Genomic DNA, 21,517 nt, shown 5'->3' on the forward strand with positions numbered 1-21,517 from the left:
GGGTGCACAGCTACTTGGGAGGCTGAGGCAGGAAAATTGCAAGTTTGACTCCAGCCTGGCAACTTAGCAAGATTCTGTTTCAAAATAAACAATCCAAAGGGCTGGGGATGTAGAGCAGTGGTTGCTGCCCCTGGGTTCAGTCCCTGGTAGCGCATGCAGGTTCATACCTCCGTAGGATGGATGTGCCAACTTGCCTCTCTGCCACCTCATTCCTGTCGTCACACTGAAATAAGCACAAAGGACACATTTCTCCCCACCACACAGTAGCAAGAATAGTTCTTCCAAAACTTGGAGGTGGTGAGGGACCGAGGTTTTGTCAGCTTTTGTGCTGGGGATTGAGCCCAGGGTCTTGTGCATACTAGATTGTCAGCACGGATCATTGCTTTTTCTGGTCTTTTGAGACCATCTTAATTTTAGCTAGGCTGGCCTCCAACTCACAGTCCTCCTGCCTCAGCCGCCTCCTAAGTGCCACCCAATCATTGTTGTTTTTTTTTTTTTTTTGAAAAGTACAAAAAATTTATTGAGACAAAGAAAGCTTCTGTCTAAGAGAGACAGAAGGGGGACCGAAAAGTGGGTTGACCCCCAATCATTGTTTTCTAACTGGCTTTTGGCTTTGTAGGCCATTTAAATATTATTTTTTGGTACTGGGGATCCAACTCGGGACCTTGTAACTTGCGAGGCAGGCAGCGGCACCACTGAGCTAGATCCCCAGCCCCCATTGATATTATTTTAGGGCTGGGGATGAGTTGGATTCCCGGTACCAAAAAAAAAAATAGTATAATCAACATAAGGCAAAAGTTGACAACTTAGATATTATTTTAAATGAGGTGGGAGCATACTATACTATAGAATGGGTGCTGAGATTATAGGTGTGCACCACCAGGCCTGGCTTGAGTCTTAAATTTTTAAAAGGCAAAATTAAAATTTCAGCGTTGTTCTTAAACTTACCTTTGTGCTATGTATTTTGAAGGTAATCCTAGATTTGAAAGTATTCGTTAATATGACTCAGGAATAAGTATCTCTCTGTCAGCACCCAGATATGCAACAAAGGCTTAAGCCACCCCTAACCCTGCGGTAAAATAGTCCCACAACCCCTAGGAGATGTGGGTGACTGCGCAGCTGGTAAGTGAGCTGCTGTTCTGTACACTGAGGCACTGGGTCAGAAACTTACTCTCTCACCTTGATGTTTTGGACCTGCAGTTTGCATAAGTGGTTAACATTAATTAGAAAAACACTAAAAGGACTGGGGATTTAGCTCCGTGGTTCCACCGCCTGCCCCCCAAGCACAAGGACCTGACTGAGTTCGATCTCCAGTACCAAAAAAAAAGAAAAAGAAAAACACTTTAAATAACAAAGTATTCCAAAAAACAAAAACAAAAATAAATAAGAAAGTATTTTCTCTCACTGGCTTATTCTTGAAGTATTCTTAGAGCATTTCTTATTTTATTTTTTTGAGACAGGGTCCTGTTATGTAGCCCAGGCTGACCTCAATAGTCCTCCTGCCTCAGCCTCCGAAGTGCTGGGATTTCAGGCATGTGCCACCATGCCTAGCCACACCATAATGCTTTTGACTGAAATTGGTATAAATGTTTGATCAGTGAGGGGTGATCATAAAATGCTGTGAGTGTTTTCTGTTTTGTTTTTTTTTGCTACTGGGGATCGAACTCAGGACCTTGCGCTTTTGAGGCAGGCGTGGTGCCACTGGGCTAAATCCCTGGCCCTAAAAATGCTGTGAATGTTTACATTTTAAAAATGTATTTGCTGCCTGCCTCCCAAGCAGAAGGACCCCAGTTCGATCCCCAGTACCAAAACAAACAAACAAAAAAAACCTTGAAAAATGTATTATAGTAAAAGACACATGCCATTAATCCCTTTCAAAATTATACTCAAAATATACTCCCTCACTTCTAACATGATTATCCCATCCTTCTTGGAAATGTCTTTTACTTTTTTTTAACTTTAAAATTTAAACATTCACTGTATCTTTTGGTCACCTCTTGCATTTTCAAAAGGTGAAGAAGCATCACTATGCTCTCAAAGCCTTTCACTTCTCCACACCCCTTGTATCTGCTGTGCCCTCAGTGTAGCTGGCCGGCATGTGGCACCACGCCCAGCTAGTTTTATACCCTGCCAAAAGCTAGTGCCTTGCTAATGAATGACTACAGGTTCGGTACTAAAATGTGGATGTTTCTAATCTTTTTAGATCCAAACTTAAAATAGAAGATATAAAAGAAGCTAACAAAGCCTTGCAAGTAAGTAGAAAATGTTTTTCTCAAGAACATGTAAATCTGTGTGAACATCTCCAACACAAAGCCAAGCAATGTGTATGTAACCCAAGGCATTCAGAGCTGGGGTGCTTGGCTCAGGAGGGTGTTGGCCGGGTCTGCTCATGGCCCTGTGCAGCAAGCAAGTGGCGATCAGACAACAAACCCATGGGGCCTGGCTCTCCCTTTACCTCTGCCGTCGCATCACTAGTATAGTCTTCCTGATGGAGGCTGACCTCAGACAGAATGTCAGTCCATTTCCCTACAGCCCTGATGGCGAACCTTTTAAAGCTTTCAATGATGCAAAGCCCATGGCAGCACACGTGCCATGGTTCACCACTGCCCTACAGTGTGACATGATAGAGTTGCAAGTGCTCTGAACTTAATCCTTTAGATCATATATCAGTTTCTTACTAAATGGTCTGCAGTTTGTGACTTTCAGCAAGTCACACATCCTGAGACTCTGTTTCCTCTTCCTAAGTAAATTTAGGAGTTTCTAGGGTCACTTTGGACACTGAGTATGTTAAATCTGTGTGGATGTGGCTGGTACCACTCATCAGCATGTAGTCAGGGCATCTGCTCCCACAAATCCCTTCTGTGATACAGGAGAAAGCAGAGTGTAGGGTGAGCGCTTTAGTGACATTTCCTACCCCAAACTACCAGTTTATCAAAGTGTTCCATGAAAATAATCTTAGAGTCACTCCCTTGTCCCTTACCCACCCTAGATCCAGCTGACCCAAGATAGCTACTTTCAATTATTTTGGTCTACTAGGATTTATTTCTAAATAACCTGTAGTACAGTTTGCTTTTTTTTTTTTGAGACAGGGTCTCACTATGTAGCCCAGCCTGGCCTTGAACTCCAAGACAATCCTCCTGCTTCAGCCTCCCAAGTGCTGAGATTACAGGCATGAGCCACCATGCCCAGCACTTTTGTTGCTTTTGATTCATCAGTTTTATCTTACCAGGGTGAATGTAGTTCTGCTCACTTTCACATTGGTCTCTTGCGTCTCTCTTCAGTGTCCTTTCTCCCCTGCAGTGCTAGGGGATTGAACCCAGGGCCTTTGCACTGAACTACATCCTGTCTCCCCTACTTCGCTTTGAGACAGGGTCTCACTCATATTTGTAATCCTCCTGCCTCAGCCTCCCAGAGTGGTGGAATCCCAGGTGTACACCATCATCCCTAACCTCTTATTTTTGATTCTTCACAATCTATTGCTATAAAATGTTCTTGGTGAAAAAAAAAATTTTTTTTTAAATTTTTTGAGACAGTCTCCCTATATATATAGTCCAGACTGGCCTCAAACTTAATGGCAATCCTCCTGCCTCAGCTTCTCAAGTGCTGGGATTACAGGTGTGGACTATGATACCTGGCCTCCCATGTAATTTTTAGTGTTACCATTTTGTTTTTTGGTACTGGGGATCGAACTCAGGACCTTACACTTGAGAGGCAGGTGGTAGAACCACTGAGCCAAATCCCCAGCCCTGTGTTACCATTTTGAGCACTAATACTCACTTTTCTTCCTACTACAGGGACTGGTTTGGCTGAAGGATAAAGAAGCAACACATTGTAAGCTTTGTGAAAAGGAATTTTCACTCTCTAAGAGAAAGGTAAAGGAGGCGGGGAATAGAAAGCTTTTAGTACAAAAAGTTTCTAACTTTATTAAGTTGTTCTCTCATCTTTCCATACAATAGCACCACTGTAGGAACTGTGGGGAAATCTTCTGTAACGCCTGCTCTGACAATGAACTGCCTTTGCCTTCCTCACCAAAGCCAGTGCGGGTCTGTGACTCCTGCCATGCGCTGCTCATTCAGAGCTGCTCGTCCAGCCTGCCCTGAGTGGAGCTGGCCCTGCACCTCTAGAGCTCCTGCCATCGAGGTCATCTGACCACTTGGACTCATCATGCAGACAGCCCTTCCTCAGCAGCTGAGGCGGCGTTTGTACCATGCATCTCTGTAAACTCACAGCACCAAGAAACAGGCTGACTTGTTACTAACTTGCCCACTGCTACCAGGAGTCCCCTACAGCATGTTGAGATGACTTTGTGTAATTATTACATGGGATAACCTCATAACCCTAAGCACCACAAGGCCCTGCACACTCTTGCCTTATGTTGCCGAGGCCTTCTTACAGTAAGGCTACAGATTGTTCATTCCTGTCCGGTTGGCATTTGATGGTGCCTGAAATTCTCCTACTGCACTTTAAAGCTTTGCAACTATGAAAGACTGGAAACACACACTTTTAACAAGTATTAACATTGCAATTCCACAGATTGGTTATTCTGGTAAGATTCCAATTTGTTTATTTGCTTCTCTTCCCCTTTTCTCTTTTGCAATAACAGAAAAGGCTAGAATTTTATACTACAGAATTTCCTTTGGCCTTTTCTAAAATCAGTCACTATTGTGCTTGCTGATACCTTTTTTTTTTTACCTTAAGTCAGTTGCAGATCTTCCCATATGCTGACTTTTAATGGAAAGGGGGTACATAAACCTGTGGGGGGGGCCTTGACAGCAGGGAATGACAGGTTTATATTCCCTAGTAAACACCTATTCCCTGGCACACACCTGTAATCCCAGCATTCAGGAGGATCACAATTTTGAGCCGAGCTTGGGCAACAGTTAATGAGACCCTATTTCAAAAACAAAAACAACAAAAAATATGTAAGAAATAAAAACAAAAGGACTGGGGATGGAGCTCAGTGTGAAGGCCCTGGGTTCAACCTCTTGTACTGGGGGGCGGGGGGGATACTCTTCTCTATAAGCATTTAAAACAAGGAAAAAACTGAAATGTTTCCCTTGGCATGACACGGGATGGCAGCTAACAGATGTTAGTTACACTGTTAAGAAGCATTACTGAGATGATCTGCTGCAGAAGTCCAAGTCCCACATCCACAGTAGTTCCATCTGGCAGGCACCTCTGCTCATCAGGGTGTTGGGTAGATGCTGTGCTTTCTGTCCTACCACAAAATAGACAACCTATTTCAGGTTGATTCAGTGAACACTAAGTTATATTGCCTATAGCACTAGAATCCAATCTGTAATCACTATTACCCTGTATGATCACTTAAACATTACCATTCAGGGTTTTATTTTTAGCCATGCCCTTTAACTTTGTGAACCTTCTAAAAATATCCTACAGAAATTACGCATTTCTAAGTGCTATACTCAGTAATAATTAATGTGTCCCTGCCCCCTAAGTATTTATTCTGCAGACTTTCTTCCTCATGAGTATATACACTGAGATTTAAAATTACTTAACTTTCTAAATTGCCAAAGTATAAAATCACCATTTTACTTAAAGATCTATTTTTTCCAGAACGCATACATTTTCAGTTTTTAAGGTCAACTTAAGGTATATCTGACTTCAGTTTCTAGATGGTCTTTCTTGAATACTCACAGATGTCAAGAGATAATTATATTCTTGAACCCTTTTGTATCAATGGAATAGATTAACATTTTTATGATCCTTGAAAACTGTGTAAATGAAATTTTCAAATAGGTGTTATGTATTTCAAACAAATTTTAAAATGTTTAAATTCCAATTTACTTCATTTAACATGTAAACCATGATTATGTAGTTATGCTTTTTTTTTTTTCTTTTTTGGTACCGGAGATTGAACTCAGGTCCTTGCACTTGCGCAGCAGGTGGTGAAACCAGAGCTAAATCCCTGGCCCTTTTTTTTTTTAGACAGGGTCTCACTAAGTTCCTAAGTTGCCCATGCTGGGCATGTGTGATCTTTCTGCCTCGGCCTCCCAGAATCCTGGGATTACAGGTGTGTACCACCACACCAGGCCTGTATTTTTTTGGTCAGCTTTTCTGGCTTAAGAGCCAGATACTAATATAGACTTTTCTGCTTAAAAAACATTTTATAGCCAGGAATGGAGGCATAAGCCTGTAATCCCAGCACTCTGGGAGGCTGAGGCAAGAGGGTCACAACTGGGGGCCGGGGATTTAGCTCAGTGGTTCCACTGCCTGCAAGGACCCAAGTTCGATCCCTGGTACCAAAAAAAAAAGAGTGTCACAAGTTCAAGTGACACTCTTGCCAACCTGTCTAAAAAACAAACCACCAAAAAGCAGCTGTTGAATGTAGTTCAGTGTGAGTCTTCTAAATTCAATTCCCCAGGCCCACAAAAGGAAAAAATAAAAACAAAAATAACAACTTTCATAATTCTTATTTTGTGGTTATGGACCAAGCACCACTATTACTTTTAATGATAAATGTATATATCGTTCCCTTTATCTAGCCAGTACTACTACAATGACACTGTCATGGTGCCAATGAATTACAAATTCCTTTATCTTGTAATGTTTTAAAAATGTGAATTTTATAAATAAGTAAAAATTTGAAAAATTAGTTTCTTTTTCTAACATTTTATACTTTCACTGTTTGAAGATTTTAAGAGGGTACGTGGGAAAACAAAAGCACATGAAACTTTTAAGTCGGGTACAGACATTAAGAACCACGGAGGGCCGGGGATTGAGCTCAGTGGTGCCACACCTACCTCACAAGCAGGAGTCCTGAGTTCCATCCAGGAACTCAAAGAGCCTAGAGCCCCTCCCCCAAGAAGATCCCTGCTGAGAGCCAGCAAGCTCCAAATACATATAATAGTCTATTTAAATTTTCTTTAATTTGGACATATTTAGTACTTTCTGCAATTTTTTTTTTTTGGTACCAGGGACTGAACTTAGGACCTTGTGTGTGCGAGGCAGGTGGCAGAATCAGAGCTAAATCCCAGGCCCTCAGATCTGTTTGATAATCAGTAACCAACACGAAGCATTCTAGGACAGACGCCAACACCATTATCTCCCACACAGACGTTTATTACATAACATTTCTAGCAAAACAAGTAACAAGTTCAATAAATGAATTCACATTGACAGGTTTCATTTTTATCCATTAGCCAATTTGGAAAAGAAAGCCATACTGATCAAAGTGATAAAATTAAAAAGCACCTTTTCCTTGCTACATATAGTATTTTTAACTAAAATGCCAAGCTGTTACCAGATGCAGACTCCAACTGCAGGATTCTTATATAACATAGATTTGTCTCTTACATTGTTTTGATGTAGTCACTTATACAAATATTTAAAAACCATATACTCGACTGGGTAAGAAACTGAAAGTACATCTGTGAGAATTATACTCCACAGTAAATACCTCAATTCTCACATCACTGAGAAACTTACTCTATGACATCTTGAGATAACTTAGGACTCTCACTTTTGGGAAACATTTTTGGTGCTTGGGCCAAGTGCTGAGGGGATTTTATTCTAAAATCTAGGGCTAGCATTTAAACTTCCAACACTCCCGTCCCTAGGTAACATTTATGAATATTCAGAAATCCAGGTAACTTGTACTCAATCATCAACATTTCAAAACTGCACCTGATATTTGAAAAAGAAAGTAGAATTAGCTGAATTTATACTCCTAAAGCCACCTAAACTCATCTTTAGGTTTTATATTTACAGTGCTGACCAGAAGAAATTAAAGAAAAAAAGTTACACTAATTAGTCAAGCTCTATTCCAGATGTCTGCTTTTAAGACTTGCAGTTTATGTAGAAGTGAACCATTACCCTCTAATATTAGGCTACACTACATTTTGTAGAGCTGACAAAAATACATCAACCCAAATTTTATGAAGGCAGCACATCTTAAGAGTAACTAGTATATATAAAAAGTATCAACATCAGTGGTTTGAATATAAAAATTTATTTTTAAGTCAAAGTATGCAACAAATAAAACCTACAGAAAACAATTTTCCCATCACAATCTGTTGCTTTACCAAATAATATTTTGAAAACACATTCCTTCAGTCATTATAAAGTTCTTAAAATACAAAAGAAATTAAATCTGTAAGAAAGTCTAGTAGACCAGATGCTGTTGTTAGGACTTGTGTGTTGGTGTCACGCTTTCAGTACATCCCACGCCATCCGCCTCCACTCATGCCACCTTGCCCATAGTAGCCACCACTCCCTCCACCGCCACGGCCTGAAGAGAGACAGGAGTTGCTGAATAGGAGACACCCATATACAAGATACTCAAAATAACATCCGCACTCGAAATTATGGGTACTGCCATGTGGGGGCTGGATTAATACACACCAGAGATACTTACCATAGCCACCCAAGCCATCAGGAGTACCATATCCTCCACTGTAATTGTTCCCCATTCCCATCCTTCCAACAGATCCATATCCTCCTTGATTATCTTTACAAGAAAAAGGAAAAAAAGCATTTGAAATTAACTGCCCAGTAGCTAAGGCTGCTTATTTTATTTTATTTTTTTGGTACCGGGGATCGAACTCGGGTCCTTACGCCAGCGAAACCACCGAGCTAAATCCCCGGCCCTAAGGGTGCTTATTTTAAAAACTATACATACCCATTCCATCTCTGCCATAGCCTCCCATGCCAGAACCTCCCATTCCAGAGCCGCCTCCGGGAGTAGAATTCAAGAAGAGTTCAATGTATCGATGTTCTTTAAAATAAGTTAAAAGATGGATCAAATTTATCAATAAAAGCTAGTAATAAACTGCAAGTACTCCTGATATTTGAGGTATAAAAAGTACCTAAGGAAGACAAAGTCTATGTAGAAGCCAAATTGATTTCAGCAACCTATATAAGCTAGGATTTCTTATATTTAAACAAATCAGCAATTTACTCCATAGGTGAGCTCACATGCAGTGAGCGTGCCAAGCCAGATGTGGTGGCCCCTGCCTGTAACCTCAGCACTGGAGGCTTATGGCTAGATCACAAATTTGAGCATGGCCTGGGCAACTGAGATCCTGCCTCAAAAAGTAAACAAGGGCTGGGGCTGAAGTTCAGCACCAAGACTATGTTCAATCCCTGGTACTGCCTCCCCGCCCCCCCCCAAAGAGGCACACCAAAGATACCACTTACGCATGTTATTTTTATCTTTAGACATGGCAGCTACTGCATCTTCATGTGTCACAAACTCTACATCTGCTTCTCCTGTTGCTCTTCCATCTGCTCCAATATCAATATGAACTCTTATTGGATTTAGTGGTGAAAAGAACTAAAAAGGAAACAAGTGTTATTTTTCTTTCAGTTACTGAAAGTTACTGCAACATACCTTGATTTTTCTTCATCCATTAAAATAAGTTCTTCCACTGCTAGGTTGCCAAGCTAATCCCAACAGAATTTCTGTGACTGACTATTAAACCTGGAAAAAAATCTACCCTACACGTATTAAAAGCCTCACATCCTACCATAAGGGTAAATTTTAAGGCCAGGCATGGTGGTCCATGTCTGTAATCCTAGCACTTGGGAAGGCTGAGGCAGGAGGATCTGCACAAGTTCTAGGGCCAGCCTGCACTACATAGTGAGACCCTGTCTCATAAATGTATGTGTGTATGTATGTACTTATGTATGTCCAACTCACTGGACACTCCAGATACTATTTTAGGCAGAACATGGCGGTGCACGTAATGCCAGCTATCTGGGAGGCAGAGGCAGTTTTGCAGGCTTGAGGCCAGCCTAGGCGATCCAGAGACCCTGTTTCAAAAAGAGGGATGTAGCTCAATAAGAGTACTTGCCTAGCATGAATTAAGGTCCTGGGTTCAGTTCCCCCCCCCAAAGGAGTTAAAAAAATATTCAAGGGGGACCGGGGATTTGGCTCAGTGGTTTGGCCGCCAGCTGTCCAAGTACAAGGATCCAAGTTCAATCCCTGGTACCAAAAAATAAAAAATAAAAAAAAATTCAAGGGCTTGGAATGTACCTCACTGGTAGAATGCTTACCTAGCATGTATGAGGCCCTGGGTTTGATCCCAGCACCACCAATTAAAAAGAGGTATTTTCAGCTCTGGGTAGTCATCCACACCAGTAATCCCAGCACTCTGGGGGACTGAGGCAGGAGGATCTTAAATTTGAGCCCAGCCTGGGAGAATCAGCAAGACCCTGCCTCAAAAAAAAAATAAGGAGTGTGGGGTAGTAGGTCAGTGTGAAGGCCCTGGGTTCAATTCACAGAACTGCCAATCTTTTGGTTTGCCTGAGCTGCCTGAGTGAGAAGGAACTGTCTTGGGCCATATTACTAGAAGCCCAGGGCTACACATATTACCTATGCCTGATAACTTTTGCTTTAGTAACCAGATGGTATTTTTGGCTTTACAAGCCACTGGGTCTCAAGTACTCAATGGGTAAAAGCATGGGTGTGTGTGACTACATTTGATCCATGGGTGTAAGTCTAGTTATCACCTAATCAGCCTGAAATCAACTGTTTTCATTCAAATCAGTGACAGCAGTAGCATCTATCTACCTAGACTGGAAAGGCAAACCACTGAAATTTGCTACATAACTCACTCTTTCAAAGTCTGAAATCTTCCAGCTACCACCATTCTATGTTCAGTATCTTGACTAAATTATATCCTCCCCCACAATGGCACTGGGGATGATCAAGCCCAAAGGAAAGTGATTCCATCCCTGGTCTTTTGAAAACGGGACCCCAAAACTTCCATCCTCTTGCCTCAGGCTCCCAAACAGCTGGGACTACAGGCATGCACAACCATGCTGTACACCTTTACCTTTGACATAAAAATAGCTTTTTACCTACTTATATCCTATGTAAGCATAAAACGAACACAAAAGTATCAACTACTAAAGACAGGGTAGATATATTTTTACATTTGTGGTCTTTTTCTCCCCAGTGCTGGGCATAGAATTGAGAACCCTGTGCATACTAGGCAACTGGTCTAACACTGAGCTTTACCCTCAACCTAGGCTGATGTTAGATTATAAAGGATAGGGGGGATATTAATCCTTCAAAACTCACAGCAAGTATAAAAACACTAATAATTACTAAATTACTCACATTAGCAATGTCGTTTTCAGTTGCTCGAAAAGGCAACCCTCTCATATGTACAAAATGACCACCATGAAAACCTGAACTTGCATCACCAGCTCCACCATAGCCATGTCCTCCCATACCTAAACAATAAAGTTCACCAGGATTATAAAACCATTATTATACATATAACAATACCTGTATTACAAGACAGACAGCTCTTTAAAGGAATGCACTGAAATGATTGAGCTACCTTTTCTATACGAGTCACCTATAGTATCACAAAAAGTATAAAGCAAATACTAACAATTACAATTTACTTCAGAATGAAACTTGATTTTACCTCTCCCATCTCTCATTCTGTCATCAAAGCCATCATTTCCATAGCCGTAATTATTATAGCCACCATAGTCATCAAAACCTCCATAACCTGTGTAATTTAAGGAGAAACACATAAATACCATCCCAAGAGATAAATCTGATGTTTACAAAAACACATTTCTCATGTTATTCCAACATTTTGCGTTTGCAACCCCCAACTTAGTGCATATTTTTTAAAAAGCAGTTAACATTTGACTGAAATAAAAAACCTCAAAAGGATAAACTCAGACACAACATGTAAACTGAGTTTCACGCCTATGCCAATTTCATTTTCATTTCCGTGTAAGTTTTCTTGGTGCCAATATGTGCATCAATCATGTCCCACAGCAAGCTGTGGGAATCCATATTTTCATGAACAGGTTTTAAAACCTATAGGTACTGAAATTACTGCCATTTCTGTATTTCTTGACAAAAATGTCAGGAATATTAAGAAAATGACAACAGAACCTTTGTTCATTAGATACACATACCACCATCATATCCATCACCTCCTCGTCGCATTCTGTCATACATACTTCCACGCCCAGCTCCATAATAACCCCCTCTTCCTCCTATTGGTCTATCATATGGTCCCGGTCGTTGTCCCAGCAATCTTCTTGGTGGATCATAAAATCCTTTGATTTCGCTCCTGCTACTTCTGAAGATCTCAATATACCTATTTAAAAATGTTTTAAGGTACAAGTTTCAGCATAAATGTATTAGTGTTATTTAGATATTGGGCAAAATGCAGCAAGTCTTTCTATATCTAGTACACAACCCAATTAAAAATACCTAAATACACCATAAGGTAAACATTTTTTACACCTAAAAACTTAAATAAATAATTAAATATTTAAGTTTTACATAGGCAAATGAGTCATTTGAAAACAATTCATAAAATACAAATATATTTTTAGTTTGTTTCCTTTAGTACATGATAGATGTTTCACGAAAATGTATTATATGAAAGCATTTATCAACAACAGCCTACAGAGAAATGGAAACAATCTACTTTTAATTTAAACAAACTATTAGCATCAATTCCCCACCCAAATCTGTAGTTTCCAAGTTAAATTTAGGTAATTATCAATTCTTTTAAACTACCCCAGAAAAATGTTATGGTTACCCCCCCATTTAAGCAATAGTGACCCACAACCCCCAAAATAAAAGTTTAACACCATCCCCAACTCTCCATCCCCACCTGTGCCCTATTCTTTCCTTGTGTTTCCCCAGAGCATTTTCTGCTATCTCCTTTGAAGCAAACTGCACGAAGGCCTCCCCTGTGCTTCGCCCCTGGTAGTCCATCGTCAATGTTATCCCATTTGGCACGATTTCCAACCCTTTAACCCAAGGACAAATAACCCCATCAAGGGGAACAGTGTTAAAGGCTGAAACATTCCCATCTGAATCATATATTTAAAAACAAGTCTAAACAAAACAAAACAAAAAAAGCTTAGTTTCCCATCACCCCATAATACAAATGGAATATTTCTCAAATATTATCGGATTAAATAACTTTTTGGCAACCAGTGTCTTTAAATTACACTTTTCTAAAAGCCCACCTATATTACTTAAAAAAAAGCTTTAAGTCAAATATATGCTCCATATGCTAATTCACGGTTCATTTCATCACAATTATTGTCAATTAACTGTACTACATATCAATTAGGTTATACACATTTTACATTCTGTATCCAATATTAACTGGAGCACATTTTTCGTATTTTTAATACACAACCAAGATTATCACAAATTTAAAAGTTTCAAAATTAAATTGAGTTTTATAAATTGAACTGAGTAAATAGTAAAAACACAAAATTAAAATACTACTAAACTTTGACTAATACTAGAGGTACCTTGAAAGAACTGAACTATTTCCTCTTTGCTGCAACCAAATGGCAATCCACGAAGTCGAACTGTCCCATCACTAGCGTCATTTGGACCATTATGTTTCATAACCCAATCCATCTCAATACCGTTTGATTTAAATGCTATAAAAAATAAACAAGCACATAAAGCAGTCAATCAAAATACACCCTTGTCAAAGGTACCGAAGAAACACCTCTCAGAAGTGTTATAATAAGAAGTATTAAGATTTTAATGACTTAAAATAATTCCAGTGACCATGCCACAATACAATGGTACCCCAACTTTATTTTGAAGTAGGGAAAATAGTGAAACATAAGCCCTCCAACCAAAAATCCTCAACTTCTCATTACCAAGTATTTTATGTTGCTTAAAATTTTTTTTTTTACCTAATTCCACTACCAGAATCTTTAAACAATTTCTTAATCGTGTCATCTTAAGGCCAACTCTAGCGTTCCCCTCATCTCTCACACTTCTCTGGATTTCACTTTATTCACCTAAAAACAGGCAAAGTTTCAAAAATTTTAACTGTTAGGAAGCTGTATGTTGTACAGTTGCCCACTCACATTAAAAGCCTAAGTAAAAAAATGAAACGAGTCCTGAATGTTGGAAAGAAAGGTATACAAAAGCCCAAATTCTTAAGTGCACTATTCTGAACACATCAAATTGGCTGGGGGAAATGCCCACTTCTATTTTAACTAAATCTAGGTCACTCACCAAGAGCAAGAGTTTTAAAGTGATTAAGTTGGGGCTGGGGATTTAGCTCAGTGGTTTCGCAGCCTGCTCCACAAGCAAAAGGACGAGTTTGATCCCCGGTACCAAAATAAAAAAACTGACATAAAGTGATAAGTTAACCAGATTCAGTTTAAAAACAGGTAAAAAGGTACTCAAAAGTGAATGCCTCTCAACAGTAAGCACCCCGCCCCCAGATCGAACTCAGGACCTTCAGCTTGCAAGGCAGGCTCAGTGCCACTGAGCTAAATCCCCAACACAGTGAGCTTATTTTTGAAGCTACTCATTTGGAAGTCACTGGTGCTGTATAGTACACAACCAGTTTACTCACTGCTGTAACTTTTTAGTCAAAAGGCAATACATTCACATTCAGATAACTACAAAAAAAGCTCAGAAGACCCCATTCCCCTCCAAAATGAACCCATCCACCCAGTTTTCTACCCGAGACAACCATCCTTTTATAATTCCAGAACATTTTCAAAAGAGGATAATGCAGAGGTCCTTCAGCTGCAAAAACTTACCAGACCTTATAAATTTCACTATGCAACTGTAGGAATCCTACTCACCTGAATATTTCAAACCTTTCCCTCACCACTTCCTCCCCTGTAAACAAAACAATTTGTTCACTGGATTCCTTTAAGCTTGAAGATCACATTTCACATCAACAGCATTTACTAATGCTCAATTCCACATGACCTAGTTATCAGTGAAACTGTTAGTGTAGCATCTACAAAGGGGAACACTTCTTTTCCCTAGAATTTACCACTAACTTAAGCAACTGTAGAAATTCTGCAAAGTAGTTACTCATCTCCATATGGATCACTGTCAACATGTTTTGCCTGCATGTGTACATGCTAGGGATTGAACCTAGTGGCCCACTGATCTAAACCCCACCTCTTCAAAAAGAGGTAAGTGCTACTCCAGACAAAACAGGTTTTTTAAAACTAACATTACAACTAATTCTTACACCCACAATCGATATGAACTTTTAAGACAAAAGAAACCCTGGGCTCGAATTCCACCATTGGAATGGGCTGCCATTCACTGGTCACTGAATTTAAATAAACTACTACTAAGTCCATTCACTGTAAAACGTAGCAATAATACCTACATTTTACTGGACTGTTACAAGATTTATTTACAAGAATTTTGTACAAGAAGTTTTGGTTTGCTGCTTCACAGTTAAACATCCACCATTGGCAACTGTTAATGGATTTTAAGGGCCTTACAAAATCAATGAGCTATTCCACAAACAAAATACTTGAACCTAAAAGGACAGAAAACTGAGTCATGAATGGAAGTAAGAACTGTAATCTTTTCCAAGTCAACAAAGGCTTTAAAAGTTTAATACTATCCTAGAGTAGTTCAGAAAGAAGAAGGCTCAAATCAGTTGGGAGGAGGGGGTTGGTTCAGAGATGTTTAAGACCTCCACTATTTTCTTCAAAAATAAAATTTAAAAATAATTTTTTAAACATAGTACCAACATAAGAAAAGTATTTCCTAAAAAAAAAAAAAAAAAAGTATTTCCTATAAAAGATGATTTAAGAACAGAGAAAGGGAAAAGTGAAAACCATTTAACATCAAATATTACTTCATGATAATTTTTTTTTTTTGGTACTGGGGATCGAACTCGGGTCCTTGCACTGGCACAGCAGGCGGTGTGTCATGATAATTTTAACTGTCAACTCAATCTACCAGGGAATAAGATTTTGCATGTTTTTATCAGCTCTTAGCAAATTTTTTGGACATAAAAGACTACAATGCACATACAGATTTATATTTTCAAGCAAATACAAAAACATGGGAAATTGATTTATCTTTAAATGTTAGCACTTTACAAGAAAATAGTATCAGGCAAACTAATTTTGATTTTTGGATCAGCCTATACCAAGTTTAAGAGTCATAACAACAAATGAAATACCATCTTTAAGGAGCCCATTAAATTTTTTTTTTTTTTGACACAGGCTCTATGTAATCCAGGCTGGCCTCATCCTCCTGCCTCAGCCTCTTAAGTGTGGGGATTACAGGCGTCAGCCACCACACCCAGTTAAGCCCATGAAATTGTTAACACCATTTTTTTTGGTACCGGGGATCCAACTCAGGACCTTGCGCTGGGGGGGGGGGGGGCAGGCAGGAGAAACACTGAGCTGGCCCATGTGAACACCATTTTTAACTGCAGAAAAGTTAGCCAGATAGGGAACAAACTCTTTATAGGTGACTTTCAATCCCATGTGTACAAACAGTATATACTGAAAAGACACTTCCCTCACTATATCTCTTCAAAACCAAGCCTAGAATTCTACAAAACAAGGAAAACTAAAGACACCAAAAAAGTAATCTCTACTACCTTAAAGCTGTCAGAAACTGCCTAAAAATTTTACTAAATTCATGTGGACCTCCCTCTGCAACAATGTCACAGCTAGTCTGTACTGTTTTAGGATCCCAAGTACTATTCTTTATTAGTCAAGTGTCAATAGTGCATGCCTGCCCATAGACCCAGTTACTCCAGAGGCAGAAGCAAAACCCCACCTTGAAAAACCTCCAAATGTTAGCACCAATTAAATTTATCAGTAGTTGAAATATATGGTTAATTTTAGTCAGTTTTAAATGAGACTTTGTGGGCCGGGGGTTTAGCTCAGTGGTTTCACCACGTGCTGCGCAAGTGCAAGGACCCGAGTTCGATCCCCAGTACCAAAAAAAAAAAAAAAAAAAAAAAAAAAAAAAAGACTAAATGAGACTTTGTAATTTCCTAAATTGTTGGAAAAAAAACAGTTACAAAAGAACAAATATTGTATCCCATTTATATGAAATGTCTGCAATACCGGAATGTAGTTTGTGGTTGTCCAGGGCTTTAAAGGAGTGTCAGCTTATGAAATAACTACTAACAGGTACAGTATGTATCTTTTTGGATGATAAAAGGATATTCTAAATTAGAATTCTGTAGGAAATCCACAGAAATGTGTATTTAGGTGGGAGAAGTTGAAGCCAGCTGTGGTAGCACAGGAGGATTAAGTTTGAGGCCACACTGTACAATTTAGCAAGACTCATCTCCTAAAATAAAAAGGGCTAAGTAGCCAGGTGTGGGGGAGCACACCAGTAATTCCAGCTCTTGGGAGGCTGAAGTAGGAGGATCTCTTCCAGTTCCAGGCCAGCCTGGACTAAATAATGAGTTCAGGAACAGCCTAATTACACAGTGACACCCAACTCAAAAGTAAACAACAAAAATAAACAAATAAATGTAAATATATAAGGGTTCATGATGCAGCTCACCGAGAAGGTCCTGGATTTAATCCCCAGTACTGCAAAAATAAATAAATGGGAGAAACTGACAGTTCATAAATTACATCCCAAAGCTGTTAAAAAGCATCATCTGGACCGGGGATTTAGCTCAGTGGTTCCGTCGCCTGCCTTGCAAGTACAAGGACCCAAGTTTGATCGTTGGTACCAAAAAACCCCCAAAAAACCAAAACAAAAAAAAAAGCATCATCTAAGAGAACCAAAACTCCAGATTATGACGCAGATGAAAGGGGGCAGAAAAGGGTATGTCATCTAACTCAAAAAGGAAAGCTGTTGGTTATATACTGCTTTCCAGGAAAGTCTGTGCTGTCTTTTCAAAGTCCACTAAAATCTCACTGTTTCAAAGTAAGATTTTGGTAAACTTTTCTTTAGCAATGTTAAATCAGAGAACATCAAGAGGCAGTAGGGGTTTGTTTTTAAAGCTAGAAAATAGGTAACAAATTCGTACTTACATACATTACAGAAAACTCACTTCCTCTTGCTTGTCCTTTTTTGTACTATATTCAATGAAAATTACCAATACACTTCTCTAAGTTCTAAGGATTAAAAACCCCCACCACCAAATGACTAGGCTTACACACTATCTAAGCGGCTTAGTTCCTGATTCAACGTATCACTATATAATAGTACTCCTAAGAACATACTTTGCTACCAAAAAAGAAAACAAACTCATTTTGAGGTATTTTACTCCCACAGCCCTAAATGCAAAGGGGGGAAAAAACTATAAAAACACCAACCTTGGAGCTTTAGAACGTAAAGTTAGCAACTGAACTCCCAACATATAAATTTTTGCCATCACTGGTTGTTTTTTAATAGCTGTCTCCTCCAAATAAAACTACTTTGAAACTAATTCTAACCCACTTGTGCCAAACTACAAAAAAACAATGCTAAGCCACCCACCCTAGCCCAAAAGTCCAAAAAGTGGCATCACAGTTCCCTCGGATCCAACGGCCTGTTTAAAAAAAGCCCATTTCACATTCCTGTTTGATTTGTCGACCATTTTTCTGTTCACAAAATCTGAGTCTTTTTATAAAGGTTTAGACGTGGAAAAGGAAAAAAAAAACCCTCTGAAAATAAGTACGTACTCTTTTCGAAGTTCCAAATCTGGACTCTAAGGGCCGGCTAAGCGTCCTTTCCTCCTCCCCGCAGTCTCTCGGCTTATCTAGTTGCCCCAGAGACCTGAGAGTTCGGGGCGCTTCTCCCTCCCGTCCGCAGCCAAGCCTGGCTTAAAAACCTTCGCCACCGGGCGGCGGGATTACAAAGGAAGTCGCCTGCCTCCTTTGTCCTGGATCTGGGAGCTGAGTACCTTCGTCGCCATTGGCCTTCCTCTCCCAGCTCCAGCCTCTCTCACCTTGGGAATCTGCGTCAGAAGTCGCTCGCAGTCCCGCCAGCCCAGGTAACCCTGCCGAGACTGTGGAGGTAGCGAGGCCGCGGCGAGAGGCCGGGCCCATCCGGCGCCATTTCCATCGGGAGCGCGCCCGGCGGCCCGGCCTCGCCTGCTCGCTTCACTCCACACCCGCGCCCCTTCCCGGAGCCGCGGCCGCCCCCACCCCGTGGCCCCCTAAGTCAGTTTAGGAAGCTGAGGGACAAAAAGTAGAAAGAGCGGGAAGCCAATGTGTCCGCGCCACCGTACACAAAATGGCGGAGGCCCAGCCAACAGGAAAGGGGGGACACGCCGGGAGCCCCCCACTCCGGGCCTTGGCGTCGTCCACTGGACTCCCCCAAGCAAGTCCTCGCCGGGCAAGCCGTCTTCCTTGAAGTGGGAAATCGACCGAGAGGCGCTGTCCGGCCGCCTCCGACCGGCGACCTCCACACTTCACCCGCCCCACCCCCTCCCGGTCTCCCGTTCGTCCTCCCGATTCGGCTCTCGACACCGCCGGCCCAACCTACCCCCTTTTACTTCAGATACCCTGACGGGCGATAGTAAGGCTGTCTCCGGTGCTCGCGGGCTGCGGTCGTGCGGAGGGAGAAGCCGTTCGCCTCGCGGAACGCTCCGCACAACGGTTTTCCCAACTGTCTCCAGCAGCGGCCACCGTTAAGGAAGCTGCGCAGCAGAGCAACTGGCCTGGGGGGATGGGAGAGAGCGAGCAAGGCGGAGGGGGCGGAGCGAAAGCTACGGACCCGGCCGCCCTGCTCTCGCGAGATGAGAGACGAGGTTCCGCCCCGCCGCGGGCCGCACGACGTACGCTTGCGCACAGATGGGCGGACTCTGGATGGGGTTGAAGGGACGGGGGCTTGTTAAAGAAAGAACCCCGGGAGGGGGTGGGGGGCTGCCTTTCTTGCTTACCTTACAACCATCAAAGGCCACTTTTCTGCCCTCTCGGGGAGGATGAGGTGACAACAGCAGCCTTTCCCACGCATTATGAAGGAATACGAGGAACACGTCCCGTGAAGATCCCGCCTTACCCTGCGTGGGCGGGGGAGACCCGTGGTGCGGCCGCGGATCTGCGCGCGCACGTGCGCGCGCGTGCGGCTGGTGCTTTTTCTTGTCCACCGTATTTGCATTCTGCAGTTTAAAAAAACAAATAATGTTTCTCTTCTGCCAAAAGAGGAGGTGCCGGCCAGACCAGATTTAGATTGTGGGCCGGGTTTCCTCCTCCTAATCCCCCATCGCCCTGACCTGCCCCCTCACCCCCGGTCCGGGACTGATTGACTTCTCAACGACTGTGTTTGTTTCCCTTTGCTCTCAAAGCCTCAGTGACCGATCGACGGGTCAGGGCACGGGACTTAGGGTTGTATTCTAAATAGAGCTTTGTATTCTTGCAAGTCGTGTTCACAAGTGACACCTAAAATATGTATTCTCTGAGGTGGTGCTGTCATCCTGCCAACAAGTTTTCTATGACACATTATATCCCACCTTTTACGTTTCAAAACAAATGTAAGCCAAAGTTTCTGTGGGCAGGGTGGATGCAGTCCTGATAAAAAAAAGCAAGTAAAAGTGCAAACTAGGAACGTACATGCATTGGAGGGAGAGGAGGTGAATTTTGAGTGTTCCTGTTGGATGGGTGTAGGTTGTAAATGAGGATGAAACTCCGATGTAATTAACCTTTAATGTCCCTTCAAAAGATTTTGGATTTTGTGCTACAGATATCGAGAAGACTGTTGAGGAGTGTTAGTGTAGGATTAAAAAAAATTTTCCCCCATGAGATCTGTAGTGTATAGGGCGGAGACAGGAGACCAGTTAGTTTCAGTAATGGAAACTTACGTTTCCTGACAATTCATATTCAGGCTGCTTAAGGCAATTGTGGGTCAGTAAGAATAGCCTCAGTCGTGGTACCCTATTGCCATTCCTTAGCCCAGCTCTTCAAATTAACTTGGGAAGGGTCAGCATGATTATAATTACAACAGAGAAAAGGAAAACGAGGATGCTATAATAACTATAGCTCACATATATTTAGAATTTGCTTGAACTAGGCTCTGTATGCAACTCACTCTCTTTACGGTCCGGAAAAATAATACTCTTCATTTTACAGATGATGTGCCTGGTCCCAGACAAGTGAAAATAGTTGCCCAAGGTCACTCAGCTGAGTGGCAGAGCTAGGACTGAAATCCAAAAGGTTTTACTCTTAAGGATCAGGGTCTTAAAACACTATGAAACTTCTCGTGGCTATAAATTACCGGTGTTTTAAGGAAACGGACAAAGTTTTAGGTAAATTGAAGTCACTTCCCCTAGCCAACACTGACTTTACCATCTGGGGAGACCTGCAGTTTATAGTTACAGTGTCCAGTCTTGGCTGGAGACAGCTGAGCAGGTGTGGAACTTGGCTGTCTTGGTATCATCTACACTGTAAAGTTCCCCCACACCTCTAAATTGTGGATCCATCTCAGGGCTTGGAGCTTGTTCTGCTATTTAAAAATAATGTCTTGGATGCTCCAGGTAGAGTTCTTACCTTACTCTTCCTTCTACGGATTTGAGTTACATCGCTACTTTATCCTTTTAATCTTCCAACCTGATTTGGTAGGTGAACTTCTGTAATCCCTTTCACCTCATGCCTGAATCCAAACAATCTGTTTACTGCCTGATTGAATTCGCATTCTTTCCACATACTTGGTGTGGTTATGAGCCACGATCCTAAAATCATTCTAATGGCATGGCATGAATGACTGCTCACGACCAAACAGTGTTCCTTTTTTTTTCTTGGGCGGGGGGCTAATATCTTTGTGTTGGGCACTCTTTGCCAGTGAGAAAGTGCTTGGAATTAG

At 41.3% G+C, this 21,517-nt stretch overlaps 3 protein-coding genes across 32 annotated transcripts in view; 2 read left to right on the plus strand and 1 right to left on the minus strand.

Moving 5' to 3' along the window:
- The window catches only part of Rufy2 (RUN and FYVE domain containing 2), a 33,659-nt gene extending 27,043 nt beyond the window's left edge, over window positions 1-6,616 (plus strand). For all 10 annotated transcript variants that reach the window (XM_021259477.2, XM_087185480.1, XM_087185481.1 and 7 more), the window contains 3 exons: window positions 2,204-2,252; window positions 3,795-3,872; window positions 3,957-6,616. In XM_021259477.2, coding sequence (XP_021115136.1) covers window positions 2,204-2,252; window positions 3,795-3,872; window positions 3,957-4,100 — 271 coding nt within the window. In that variant the 3' untranslated portion in view covers window positions 4,101-6,616. The remainder of the gene's footprint in view (window positions 1-2,203; window positions 2,253-3,794; window positions 3,873-3,956) is intronic.
- A 446-nt stretch (window positions 6,617-7,062) lies between these two features.
- Window positions 7,063-19,768, minus strand: Hnrnph3 (heterogeneous nuclear ribonucleoprotein H3). 8 transcript variants are annotated; one of them, XM_004846152.4, is made up of 11 exons: window positions 19,205-19,450; window positions 13,675-13,782; window positions 13,276-13,410; window positions 12,621-12,759; window positions 11,911-12,095; window positions 11,403-11,489; window positions 11,087-11,202; window positions 9,160-9,295; window positions 8,642-8,737; window positions 8,378-8,470; window positions 7,063-8,251 (listed from the first exon to the last, which is right to left on the minus strand). In XM_004846152.4, the coding sequence occupies exons 2-11, from the start codon at window positions 13,718-13,720 to the stop codon at window positions 8,175-8,177; spliced, it is 1,110 nt and encodes a 369-aa protein (XP_004846209.1). In that variant the 5' UTR covers window positions 13,721-13,782; window positions 19,205-19,450; the 3' UTR covers window positions 7,063-8,174. The 8 variants fall into 8 exon arrangements, with proteins under 8 accessions (XP_004846209.1, XP_087041614.1, XP_004846211.1 ...); XM_087185488.1 differs by having other exon boundaries at window positions 11,956-12,095; window positions 19,205-19,441; XM_004846154.4 differs by lacking the exons at window positions 13,675-13,782; window positions 19,205-19,450 and adding an exon at window positions 19,602-19,768.
- The window catches only part of Pbld (phenazine biosynthesis like protein domain containing), a 172,627-nt gene continuing 169,639 nt past the window's right edge, over window positions 18,530-21,517 (plus strand). For all 14 annotated transcript variants that reach the window (XR_002395566.2, XM_021259485.2, XM_021259486.2 and 11 more), the window contains exon 1: window positions 18,530-18,710. The gene's annotated coding sequence lies outside the window, so the exon portion shown is untranslated. The remainder of the gene's footprint in view (window positions 18,711-21,517) is intronic.

Source organism: Heterocephalus glaber, unplaced genomic scaffold (assembly GCF_053883595.1).
Source record: "Heterocephalus glaber isolate CG9 unplaced genomic scaffold, H.glaber_assembly_v1.0 deba00001497, whole genome shotgun sequence".
Taxonomy (NCBI): Eukaryota; Metazoa; Chordata; class Mammalia; order Rodentia; family Bathyergidae; genus Heterocephalus; species Heterocephalus glaber.